At 38.2% G+C, this 14,062-nt stretch overlaps 1 protein-coding gene across 1 annotated transcript in view; it reads right to left on the bottom strand.

The window, feature by feature from the left end:
- Positions 1–14,062, bottom strand: part of ndp (Norrie disease (pseudoglioma)) — a 42,109-nt gene that overhangs the window by 11,418 nt on the left and 16,629 nt on the right. Inside the window, exon 3 of the mRNA XM_002932791.4 lies at positions 5,414–5,732. Coding sequence (XP_002932837.1) covers positions 5,414–5,584 — 171 coding nt within the window. The 5' untranslated portion in view covers positions 5,585–5,732. The remainder of the gene's footprint in view (positions 1–5,413; positions 5,733–14,062) is intronic.

The raw sequence follows: 14,062 nt of genomic DNA, 5'->3' as shown, positions 1-14,062 counted from the left end.
CACGTGTATTGTTGTTTCATGGTTTGCCTTTCATTTCATTTGTTCCCATCTCTCCCCTGTAGTTTCCTCATTTTCTGTCTGTGTTTTTAACTCCACCCCCCAGCAGTATCTTCTAGACTCCATTTTAGTACCTATATATATTTGCTGGAGTGGGTCATATTATGATCTTTTGACCTTTCTGGGTGTTCACTGTTGCCATGATCAGTTTGGAATAAACTTCTCAATGATGAAGGTGCCATTCTGATTGAGTCAACTGTCTGCCAACACTACTGAGGTTGTTGTTATCTCAAGACAACTTGATTAGTAATAGAGATCACACTTTCAGTGCTTAGAATGGAAAGGCAGAACAGTCAAAATATCTATTGATCGCTGTGGAATATAATGTGAGTAATACAGCAATTTAAAGAGTGTGGTGCAGCACCATAGCCACTGTCATGTCTGTATATGGCAGCTAAACTAAACTAAAGCATAGCAAACAGCAGCTTTCAAGTTACCAACACTGCAGTGACTGTTTATTGGAATTTTATCATACAAATCAGTCTGCACATCATACAAATGAATTGGTACATCATACAAATCTGAATTGATACATTTCTCTGGTGCTGAAGGACTTGAAGCACAATGTCTCAACACAGCTCTATACATTCTGTGGAAGCTGATCCATCCAACCCTGAACCCAGTGTAAAACCAAAGCACACAACCAAATTGACTTGGTAGGCTCAAAAAAGTTTTTAGATTGATAAAGAATTGCTGTCTAGTATTAACCACTTGTGGTCTAAGGGCTCTGGCACACGGGGAGATTAGTCGCCTGCGACAAAACTCCCTGTTCGCGGGCGACTAATCTCCCCGAGTTGCCACGACCCGCCATCCCACCAGTGAACATGTAAGTCGCCGGCGGGATGGCAGGGGAAGGCAACTCGGGGAGATTAGTCGCCGGCAAACGGAGTTTTGCCGCGGGCGACTAATCTCCCCGTGTGCCAGAGCCCTAAGACTGTTAACTGCGTCTGCTGTTTCTCAACCTGCCTTTGATCCACTGCAACTTGAAGGCACAATTAATTGCTACCTATGAGAGCTACTAGCAATTGTGTTTTAAATATACCAATATACCAACTAGTGATGAGTGAATCTGTCCCGCTTCGCCATAAAATTCGCGAAACGGCAAGAAAATTTGTGAAACGGCAAAACATTCACAAAACGCATGTGGTGTGTGATTTTTTTTGTTGCCATCGTCTATTTTTTTTGTCGTCCGCGTGTATTTTTTTGTCGCCCATGCTTATTTGGCGTGACCACGCCCTGTTTTGATGCGACCGCGCCAAAAATGACGCGCAACAAAAAAAAATTTGCACAACTAAGTTTTCCACTGCAAATTTTTACTGAAGTTTCTCTAAACAATTCGCCAATGGCGAAATGCGTGAATTCGCTGCGAATCCATGCCTGGCGAAAAAATTTGCTCATCACTAATACCAACTTCTAACAGCGGTACAACACTACAGGGGCACAGAAAGAAGCAAATTCATTCAATGAGCTAATTCTAAACAGAGACAGCATATAGTTACATAGTTACATTGGGTTGACCCAGAGTCCATCAAGTTCAACCCTTCCAATTAAACTCACACACAAACCTATACTGACCTATCTATACACTTACATACAAACCATATATACCAACATCAATACTAACTGTAGATATTAGTATCACAATAGCCTTAGATACTATGCTTGTTCAAGAACTTATCCAGGCCCCTCTTAAAGGCATTAACAGAATCTGCTATCACAACATCTCTGGGAAGGGCATTCCACAACCTCACTGCCCTCACCGTGAAAACCACCTACACTGCTTGAAATGGAAGTTCCGTTTCTCCAATCTAATGGGGTGACCTCTGGAGTGTTTTTATGGGAAAAAAGAACACCCCCTATCTGCCTATAATCCCCTCTAATGTATTTGTACAGAGTAATCATGTCCCCTTGCAAGCTCCTTTTTTCCAGAGAAAAGAACCCCAACCTTCACAGGCTTATTTATAGTTTAAATCTTCCATCCCCTTTACCAGTTTAGTTGTGCATCTCTGCACTCTCTCCAGCTCATTTTCTTTTAAGAATACCCCAACACCATTTAGTGTATAACTTGAATTTATATTATTTCTACCAAAGTGCATAACTTTGCACTTGTCAACACTGAACATCATTTTCCATTTTGCTGCCCAGTTTTCCAATGTAATCAAATCGCTTCACAAAGTGGCATGGAACTTATATTTTTGCACAATTTAGTATCATCACAAAAATAGAAACAGTGCTCTCTACAAAAAGTGCATGTGTTCGGTAACAGCCCTTCACCTGCAGTAGCAATGTATGGCTTGAGAAAAAACGCTCAAAATGGTGAAAGAAGAGAGTTTGGATCTGATGCACGTCAGTTTGTTGAAAGAATCTTTTATGTGGATGACAGGTTAAAATCTTTGCCTACGGAAGAAGAAGCAATCGATCTTCTCACCAGAACTCAGGAAATGCTTGCCACTGCCAACCCCAGACTTCACAAAATTGTGAAAATAGTGATAAGGTAATGAGAGCCTTTCACTCTGATGACTATGAGCTAGGGCATTTGAGCTAGGGTCTAACATGTCCCTCATGCAATGCAGCCTTGCATGGCTTTGGGATGTCAAGCAAGACATGTTCACATTCCAAGTAGCAGCCTATGACAGCCCTTTGACGAAACGAGGAGTTATGTCTGTGGTAAACAGTATTTATGATCCTCTGGGTTCCACAGCACCCTTTACCCTTCAAGGTAAGATACTGCTAAGACAGCTTACTTCTGAAAACACAGACTGGCATAACCAACAACAACAGATGGCATATCTCCCGGCTGACAGACTAAGTACCGAAACACCCTTTACTAATGTTGGCATAGATGTTTTTGGCTCCTGGTCTATAGTCACACACAAGACTTGTGGTCGCTAACAATAAAATGATTGATCATTCTTGCAGTGCATACTGAAGTTATAGAGTCTATGGACTCTTCTTGCTTTATTAATGCCTTCAGAAGATCTGTCTCACTACGCGGACCCGTAAAGTTACTAAGATCTGATTGTGGGACTAACACACAAAATTCTGGGGCATCATTGATTTCATTCTTGAAGACAATGCATTAGACCAAAACCCAAGTAGAATTTAGGAATGGTAAGCAAGGTTCAAATTCTGCATCTGCGCCCATGTGTATTCGAGAAGTTATCGATGCTACACGATTTATATAAAAGACATTTAAAAAGAAATCATCATCTAGAAAAATGTGTGTGCCCCATGTCGTATGAATTTAGACACTGAGTAATCACTTTTTTTCGGTGTACCAAGCAAGAATTTCTTTCATCTTCTGACAACTACCTTCTCCCAGACAACATGTGCATACATAATAACCAAATCTTGGCCCTTTAATAAACAAAATTCTTTGTTTATCAAGATTGGCATCAGTCTTGTCAGTCTAATAAAAAAAGCTTTATTAGACACCAGACCAGAGTCCACAGGGACAACAAAAATGTGTAGATTGTTATCAGTCTACTGCCTGTCTCAAAACTGCAATCATTCTGTGCTGTAACATTAAGCATTTAACTTCTCAGCACAGATCCTTTGCTTAGACATAAATAAGAATAAGACAACAGCTCTGCAATGGTATGGGGGAATGATATATGTTAGATGCATATTGCAAACACAATAAAATGGCAGTAGATAGCTTCTTATTCATACTATTATAGTCGGATACAGTTTTATTCCCAGGCATATGGTACACAGGTGTGTATGATAGCAGTGACTTTTTTTAGAATCTTGGTGATCAAAGTACCAGTCAGCACCCGTTTCCCATTCAGTTGAACAGGAAACGTCCTGCATAAAATAGACACTAATATATGATCTGTTCAAGTAAAACTCAATAGAAGAGAAGCCAACTATACAAGTTTGTATTAGTCATTGTAGAAGGAACATGGGGGTAAAGTAAATCAGGAAAACTTGATTGTTTTCATTGTTCCATTGATTGTTCCACTCATTCTTTAAAATTCCACTTTTAAAAAACATAGCATGAATGTTGAAAGTGTTATCTGCTAATGTGTTCATTTAATTTTTAGATTTTTAAAAACAAATCTTAAAAATAAGAATTCAGAATACTCAAATACTTCACAAGTTTTAATAAATGGGACTCTTATTTAGTTATTGTTTATATTTAATAGAGTTTTTTCTAATTCGTGCATGCATTCGTGCATGCATTTCCCCCCCCCCCCTCTTTTATACATTTTGTGTGACCCAGATAGCAGTTGAGGGTCTTTCACAGTTAAATAAGGGGTTGAGCTCATCATAATCTATATATATATTGACATATAAAGGTATGAGGACATGGGGCAAGTGATTTTTTTATGTCATGGATCCCCAAGCAATTTTTAATCAATGTCTCCTCAAAAATGTGTGTGCATTCACACATGTACTGTGATAAAGTCAAAAGTTAAAACAATATTGTGCAGCCACAAGTAAAGCTTTGTATAAATGTTGTGTGCACCATAGCCATTTTGAGCTGGAATCACATGATTGGAAGAAAGCCAACATGGAAATATACAAGCAGGAAAATGACTAGAACTTTTCATACATTAAAATAAATCTTTTTTTTTTCCAATGCTAATCTAATTTCCCACCCTCATAACCCACCTCTGTATAGGATGCAACCTTTGCCACTATTAGGGGAGAGGCTTCAGGTCTGCGTGCCAAATTGTTACTGTCACTGCACATTGAAAATGATTGAATAAAACATAAATACATTCTGACAAGCTGACAGAACAACTGTCAGAGTATGACCAGTATAATCTCTTAATAAAGGACACAGTCAGTCTGTCATAAAACAGTTCAGATGAAAACGTCCGAATTGTTTAAAGCAACCGGGTAAGGGCATCCTCAGAGGAACCTATCTATAAACTAAAAAACCTTACTAACCACAACTCTGAGTTCACTGTGGCTTTACATAGTGTATTAGTTTTTATATACCATTGTGCAAACTCAAGACATTAATAGTGACAATAAGTACCAATTTTATGTACTTGGAACAGAAAAAAGACAAGTCATTTTTATGCTTTCCATAATTTGGGAACACTCTGTAAAAATGTTATGTTCACTATTTTATTACCAATCATAAATTAAAGTCTTTATATTTTAAGACATTCATAAAATAGAGCCATAATTATTTCTCAGCTGCAGACGCAAAAGAGCCATTAATCTAGTGCTGATTTTTTTCCACTTAAAGTTATTTCAAACTGAAAAATGCATACAATAATTCTTTATCTCCTCCAAGGCTTCTTATTTATACTGTAATAAAACATTCAGACAGGGAGAAGTATTAAACATTACTTGCTAAAATGAATGAACTTTTATGGCTAAATTGGACTCACTGTACCTTTGCAGTGCATTTATGTTGCGGGTGATTAATAGAATCGACATAATGATGCCTCATACAACGATCGGGATCTGATTCTGCCAGGAAAGCTTTGCCTTTTTTGTCTGCATTGATCAAAATGACTAACAGAGACAGAGCAGAAATCCATGCCAGAAGGACATGATTTCCCATCGTTTACTGAAATACTTTGGAGAAATGGCAAGTCTTGGACCTTAGTTGATTAAATACTTAATCCCAGTCTTCCTCTCAGGTTTACATAAAAATCTTCCATTAACTTCCAGGCTTCCATTGTTCCACATGCTTTGGAGCTACTTTTAATCTGTGGAGAAATGAAGAAAAACAAAAGAAAAAATATTTGAATTAAGTAAATGGCTATTACATTTGCAATTTTCTTAAAAGGGAATCACACTGACCAGATAAGAATCTACCATGAGATAACCTTTTCTCATTGAACTGAGTCTGACCCATAATGTTTTATTTACAGATAGGGTATTTTTATGTTAAAAAAAGGCAGTTTCAGTCTGGTCATTCATTCTTTGAGTTTGTTCTCCGCCAACACTAATGTTCAAAGGCTTCAATATTTTATCTTATACTGCATCTTCAAACCTTTGTTTTCTTTAGAATTTTTCATATATGGATGGACATAATCTTATGCTTTTGAAAGTGCCAGGATTCACTCAATCATAATTATCACCTCCTTTTGCCAAATCCCAACTAAAGGGCCAGATTTATCAAAATTCAAATTGGGAATACCTGATGGACCTGCAGCAGTTTAAATTTTATTGCAGTTTATTATCACTTTCCTAACTGTCAGGAAAATTTTCATGGTGTTCAATGAGTTGTCACATTTACTGAAGACTTTTCAGCTTGTTTAAATGTTGCCAGAACTGATTTGACTGCTCTGCCCAGAGGCTAAATTTACACTTAGGGGGAGATTTACTAATCCACGAATCCGAATCCTGAAAGGGAAAAATTTGGATTGGAAACGAAAAATTTTTTGTATTTGTTGCGACTTTTTCGTCGCTGCTGTGACTTTATCGTATTTTGTGCCACTATTTTGTCGCCGTCGTGCTTTTTTCGTATTGAGCGATTGTAAACGGCGGAAAAACCAATACGAAAAAGTCGCAACGGCGAAGGAAAAGCTGCAAAAATACCGATCATTATGAAAAAAACGCATTCGGACGCCTTCGGACCATTCGTGGATTAGTAAATCTCCCCCATAGAGTATGAGAAGGCAAACACATGTATTGCATGTTCAGTTCATCTGGGTCAACTGACCAAATGATTGAAAAAACAGAGATGCAGCTCTTCTGTGACTCTCCGTAATTTTCCATATATAATTTTTTTAACTTTTAATCTTTTATCCACCAGAATCACATGAATATTGGTCTAAATGAACCTCCCCCAGCTGTAATGAATATGAACCAATTGTTCTGTTTTAAGGTAGGTGAAAAAATGTACCAAAAGAAATCTGCCATAACTATTGTGAATATAATTAAATGTATTAGCAATACATAGGATTAGATACCCTACAGTCTATATTACTTACTATATGACATATAATCCATAAATTGGATTTTTTCAAGAACTTATGAAAGCCTCATTTACAACCACAGTGCAGAGTGCAAAGTTAAGTGCAAACTGCCATATTTTTTAGTGCTCTATTTTTTTTTTTTCCTAAGAATTCCAGCATTAATTTAGCCATGCACTTAGCTGCATCAGCAGCAATTGAGAACAATGTTGCAAAACAAACATAAATTGCCTGTGCATATCTGTACAAAATAGATCATGCACCAGTCTTGGTTGTTATTATAAGAGGGAATGCCATCTCTTTCAGCACATCAATGCATGCAGTGTTAATAACGGAAAACATGCGTAATTCTGGTGCAGCTATTAATGCGACCTTCTGTGGGAACCTTGGGTCTTATAATCAATAACTTATAATCAGTAACTTTTATAAATGGCATCAATATACACATGTAAATGAGGTACATGTAAAACAGGTTACTCCTTTATCACTGTTTGTACTCTCCTTATTTGAAATATGAAAGATGAACCTGGTCAGTATAAAGTATTCCATGAACATAAGTAATTCATAACAGAATTTCTTGTACAGGCTGGTAAACTTTTGTTTTCTCTTCCACATCTTCCACTTCTGTCACAAATAAGACTTTAGTATAATACAATATTTATAGTATGTATGCAAATTGAAACTATGTAGGCCGTGTAAGTTATGATTGAGTCTGAGAGAAATATATTCATTTACTTGATTAAGTTCCAATAATAGTGGCTGAGGCACAAAGAGCACCGGTCTGGTTGAGTTTTAGAACAATAAACTTTAGTTTGTTTGTTTATGTTGTGTGTGACATTAAAACATTCCCTGTTGTGAATAAAACACAGGTACATACCTGCTTTAAATTAACCCCGGGTATCAATGTCTGAAAAGGATATTCTGCCATTTGCATCAACTCCCACATTGGGCTAAATAGTTACATACATACGCCTAGGACCTAGGACTCATGTGTTGCCACTACAGTAAAGGACAAATCTATTAAAAGTATTTTCCTACTAGTGATGGGCGAAATAATTAGCCAGGCATGGATTTGCGACGAATTTCAGTGTTTCACCATTGGCGGATTTTTTCACAAAATGGTTGACAAAACTGCGCTGTGCATCAAAAAATTGTCACCCGCATCAAAAAAAAATTGTGTGCATAAAAAAATGGCGTTGCAATTCTTCACCCTAAATCTCACCTTAACTGACCTTCAGGATGTCCCCACCTAATGCAGTGCAAGACTGACTTTGAGGTAGTCATGTAATATCTGTAGCAGTAATACTTTAGGAATGTGTAGAAGCAGGTTATCAACAGGATAAAAAGTGTATTTATGTATTTCATTAAAGCAATTTGCTGTTGGGCACTGGCCCTTCTATCCAGATCGGATGAGTTAATTTTGGGATTAAGTTTTGGGCACAGAGTTTTAACAGGGAAAGTGATGTAGCCACAGTTACTGGTTGATCAAAAACCTGTTGCAGACATCTGTGGTTTTTGCTATTGTTGCTTTATAGGTACAGGGTGATCAATCTGGTTCTGAATAGACTTCTGGATCCTCCTGTTTCCTGTGTCTGGCAATTCTTTTTCTAGTAGCTAATACATTGTGGATTGTTACTCCCCTGATGCATTTTGAAAGAGTGTTAATATTCAGTTTAAGAAGACTACAATCTGGTGTGTGACAGAGAAGCTTATTAAGTAGCATGGAGATGAGCCTGAATAATATCTCTTAAAGGTGTAACAACAGGACATCATACATTAGGTACCTGGCACCACCTATATAGTTTTCATAGTAAGTTATACATTTAAAATAGTTTTCTAGAAATATGAATGCTGTAATCCACTCAGGGAGGGTGGAAGGATTCATTTAAGTCTCTTTCCAATTTAAGAATTGATTTTTTTTTAATTAAAGCTTTATGATTTGTAGCATTTAGCTAATCCTTTTGGAGCTCCAGGCAGTTTAACAGTCATATTAAAATTGATATAAATGGCAAGAGGATATGGTGTATTGTCTGAGCTGAGGATATTTATAGAAACCTTCCTTAGTTATACCAAATTTCTGTTGTAACATTGGGTGGCTGGAAGTCTCCTCTTTCTGCATTAAATTAAAGGTTTTTCAGGTTGCAACAGATGCTTGTCTCTTCTGGGTACCTCTAAATGGTTATTGTGCATAACTCCTGGTAACAGGGTTTTTTAACCATTCAACTAGGATTTTTGCATTGATTTTTATGCCAAGGTAAAAAAAGGGATTAGAAAAGGCATTTTTATTCTATTGGCATTTAACTGCCAATAGATTAGTCACAATTGTGCAGGAACAGTATATTTATTCTGCAATACCTGAGTAAACAGCCATAGCATCTTCCTCTGTTTTTTTTAAGATAGCAGCTGCCATTTTAGCTTGATCTCACTGCACTGCCAGGCAGCAGCTTGCAGGCACAGAAGAGCTTTCAGCACAGATTACACAGCAGAGATGGGAATGGGAGAGGGAAGAGCAGAACGGGGTGGCGAGAGAGCAGAGAGGGGAGAAAAGAGAGAGGAGCAAACTGAGCAGGCTCGTGCCATGCTCTGAAGGATTTTTCTGAGAGAAGGAAGTCTGACACAGAAGCAGGGGCGGGCCAAGCCAACGGGGCGCCCTAGGCAACCTAGGCGGCCACCTCGTCCCAGCACCTTCCCCCCCCCGGCGTGTGCTTTGGCAGTTCTGTCAAGCGCCCTTGGGGGGGGTACGGGGTGCGAGTGCTCATTGCCCCCACTGTGTAATGACAAGCAAGTGCGGACTAGGGGTAGGCAGGAGAGGAGAAGCTCCTGCCTACCACCCCCTAATCGTTGCGCCCTAGGCAGGTGCCACTTCTGCCTACCCCTAGTTCCAGCCCTGCACAGAAGATCATGTATACAGAATAAAATGAGAGAAATGTGGTGTTTCTTTTCACTGAGGGCTCAAAGCAGCAGTTTTGTAAATGTTTATGGCTGTATTTACATAGCCTTTTCTGATTAAGCTTACTTAGTTTTTACCTTTCCTTCTCCTTTAAGCACCATCCACTCAGCACATCTACATGCTGAGCTCCAATTAGTGCACTCAGCATATGCACAATGCTATCACAATGTTTCAGGGGACCAGTTCAAAGACATAAAGAAACTCACACTAGCAAAGGTTTCTTTGCAGCTACCTTTGCCAGACACATCCCCAAAGAACATGATACTGGCCTTTGATATGTCAAACTTAAAATATGAATGAATACAACTATAAAGAGTATTTAACTTTAACTCACTATCAGATCCCAGAAATGAACCCTAAACTTTGGTTACCTAGACAGACAGCATCCTGATTCATGGCACTTGTTTAGGATAAAACAACAAGCACAGGATGTAAAGTAGCTGGAAAAGTGAGAGTGTTGTGGAAAAACCTGGCCATAGCAGCGACCCCTAAAATAAATAAATAGAACAACAGTGTACAATATGTGGGAGTGTTAGTCTATGGGGCTAGGTTGCAAAGTTTGCACTTTGTCTAGTTATTCAAAGCAAACAATTGGATGTGGTCTCACTGAGGCTCTAGTGGGCCCTGCTGCCCCAGATTTGGGGATAGTTTATGCATAGGTGGGCAGGGCTAATGCCATAATGTTATTAGCAAGGCGTTAGGGTGGTGAGGTATCCAATGTTATTAGCAATCAAGCCAGTTAGTGATGAAGGGGTCTCTTGAGCTTAGGTTCTCATGTGGGCCAAAGCCGAAGTGGGCTTTTGGTAACTAAACAAGATGCAAACTTTGGGACTTTTAGCACAAATTTCCCCCTAAGAGTTAAAGAACTGCAAATCTGGGTGTTCACATTTGCACAACTGTGGGAAATATTAAACTCAAATATATTCACTTCAACACTAAACCCCTCGTAAGTTATATTAATATTTCTTGTAATTTTCCCCATATGCTTTGTTAGCCCATAAAATGTTTTTTATTAGCATTTGGCAAAAGGGATTTGAAATCTGAGACGATCATGTGGGTGTGCAAATAAATTAAACTACATCAACACAGAACTTTGGGTCATGCGCGAGCTGGAACTACAATAATGATGCTATTAAATAATGCATTACAGTTGTCTACTGGCAGTTCTTCACAACGACTTGTCAACAATGGATCCTAGAGTTTTAACCAGGTAAATTCGCATGTGTCAGTATTTTATGAAAATAAACTCTGTTACTGAGTTAACTGTTATTCTATTTGATTGAGTCTTCGCTGTTTTTATTTTTTTATTTTTTGCAGTGGGCAGACATCAGTGCTATATAGGGGTTTGCCCTTGGGATTCTGTATTCTGTATCTACCTTCCATTACCCTTATATCAATTCTTTATAAATTTTGTGCTGAGACCTCCGGTGAGTGCATTGCGTGTCTTTTTGGCATGATATAAATTGAAGAAACAATGTTTGTGTAAAATATTCTCTAGGGGCACAAGAGCTCTGTTGCTGTGTTACAAAAGCACTGAGAAGGTCTATCGTGTGCAATAGAAAGGGAACTGCCAGCCATACAATGAATTGGCACTAGAGATTATTATGTGCAGTGTGGTAATTAGGGGGGCTGTACAATAACTTACAGGAGCAATGGGGGAACAATTGATGGCAGTTCTAGGTTTCAGACCTGGGTGTGTCAATAGTTGCAGCAAACTTGCAGCAAAGAAATTGCAACTTAAGCTTAATTCATGTGCATGAACAATGTGTTTGTCATAAGGCATTGGTCACAATTGTGACAGACACCACTAGCATGGCTTCAGGTACATTGGAATTTTGGGGGAAAATGTTGCATTGCAGGGAAAAATACAAGGTGAATTGCATCTACACTTTGAAAACTGCTCCAAGTAAGTAAACGGCACTTTAAAGAGGTCATTTATGATCACAGGTGCAGTGTGCAAAGTCCAAGTTTGAACACAATTGCCATGTTTTTTACCCACAATGAAGGGTTTATTTCCCATAATGCCAGTATCACTGCTGTTTCCAGAATGAGTTGTGTCTGACACAACTGTGGAAACGAAAGAATGAAAACAGCACTCACATATATCTTTTAGGCTCCATGCTCCTTATTTCAAGCCTGAGTTTGACTTGTGAAGCGGATTCAACATTTTGGTGGGGGGGGTTAACCCTCCTTCCCCCTGACAAGTTAAGGAGCATAAAAGATATATGTGGGTTCTGTCATGGTTTTGCTATAAAGTGATGTTAAGCTAAACATCCAGGGAACATAAAGCACCGTGGGAGAACTGAAGATGGAGGAGTGCTGGTGAGAATCCAAATCTAAGTGTGGTTGGTGTTAGTTTTGTACAAGTCTGCTGTGTCAATATAAAAATGTATCGCATAAAACAGCTCATACATAAAATCCTGCTTCATCTAAATAAACCATTTTCATAAAAACATACATTAGTATGTGCCTTTTGGTAATCCTAAATAGAAAATTGCCATTTTAAGTACAAAGGGCTCCTCTGGGATCATACAATTCACAGTGCACACAAACAAACCAAGGGCACACACACGTTAGGTCAATTAATGGACAAAGTTTTGTCTTGTACTCCCACACTTCTTCTTGTTACAGTTAGATCTGCACTATATCTGGTCAGGTGATCTCTATGGGAGCACACAGACCATCACAAAATGGTGGCTCAAGGGAAAACATGTAAAACAACAATATTTATTTATGATTAATTAAGTATTAATTCTAAAGGTATAGGTTCCATTTAATTTGGAACAGGAGGCAGGAGGAAGTCAGCAGCAACTACACAATGGTGCAGACAGAGCCTGTTTATGCAAGTACCTTTAAAGAACTGGATTTTTCATGCAACTGACTGCAGTTGTTGTCATAAATGACCCCCTAAAATCCCCCCAAAATATCATTATCTATGATTTCTTTCATCATTTTTGATCTGAAGAGATGTTTAGTTTTGCTTTTTCAAAAGCAATACCATTATAGTTGAATTAATATGGTATTTCACAGTATAATGTCCTTTTACTAGAATTACAGACCAGAGAAAGACAAAGAATGTCTTTATAAAAATAGTGGGAGGAAGAAATAGTTTGTAATTGGTTGAAAGTAAAAACATCTTTCTTTTTGTGTAAGGACAAATAAAGTTTAACAAAGAAGTAGGGTAAAAATGCTGACCAAGGCAACAGCAGCCCTTTAGCAGGGAAGATCTATGCCTCCAAACATACCCATCTTCTTTTCTGCTGATTCGCATGCTCTGTGCTGGGGCCAACAATAATACTGTATATAGAATATAAATTTCATGAAACAAGGCTGATTATTAATTAAATCAGATTCTCATTACATGGCAGTTTCAAATCCAGCCCATTTATCATCAGTCCTGTAGCATCAGCTTATATTACAGGCAAATACTAAAATTTCCTGCTTTATTACTTCTGACCCCTAAGCTTTGCTTTTCAACAGCTGCCTAGAGAACATTGAGCATGTGCAGTGTCACTGACACTCCCAACAAATTCCAAGATGGTGACACAACTCTGAAGCCTGAACCATGATGCACTAAGCTCGGTATATAAAACATGGCATTTCTAGCTATGTTCATTTTTAAGGTTTCATTTTTAAGTTCAATTGATTCAATATATCAATAATAAGTGCTACAAATGTAGTTCTAAACCTACGGTTTAATGTGTGGTGGTCACTTGATGTAGTTTTTTTTTAATCATCTCACATACAGATGGCAAAAAACTCAGAATAAGTCAGCCCTGTTACATTGAGAAGCATTATTTCCTGGGGTACTATAAAAATCCTGGTTATAATATTCACTCTATTGGGTTTTGTGCTCCCCTTGCACATAGGATAATGCAGTCAGTTATAAAATTTAACTCACTTTGATTTGAGTCATATTAAATATGTAGATATTGGGGCAACAGAACAATGCACAGAGAGGGCAACCTGTATGATTACTTGTTCATAATCATGTGGGGTGAGCAGGGTTTATATTTTTGGGGTGGGCTACAGGACAGAATGGTCATAATATGGTAGGACATAGAATGAACAGGTGAATGAACATGACATGAGCATCGTTGGATCTTGCCCTGCCCCTCACCCAACCAAACCCCCTTTTACCTCCTTTATTTACCATCCCCAATAAACA

The sequence above is a fragment of the Xenopus tropicalis genome, chromosome 2, assembly GCF_000004195.4.
Source record: "Xenopus tropicalis strain Nigerian chromosome 2, UCB_Xtro_10.0, whole genome shotgun sequence".
NCBI lineage: Eukaryota > Metazoa > Chordata > Amphibia > Anura > Pipidae > Xenopus > Xenopus tropicalis.
Note: the sequence above shows the minus strand (reverse complement) of the source record. Positions and strands in the feature narration are given on the sequence as shown.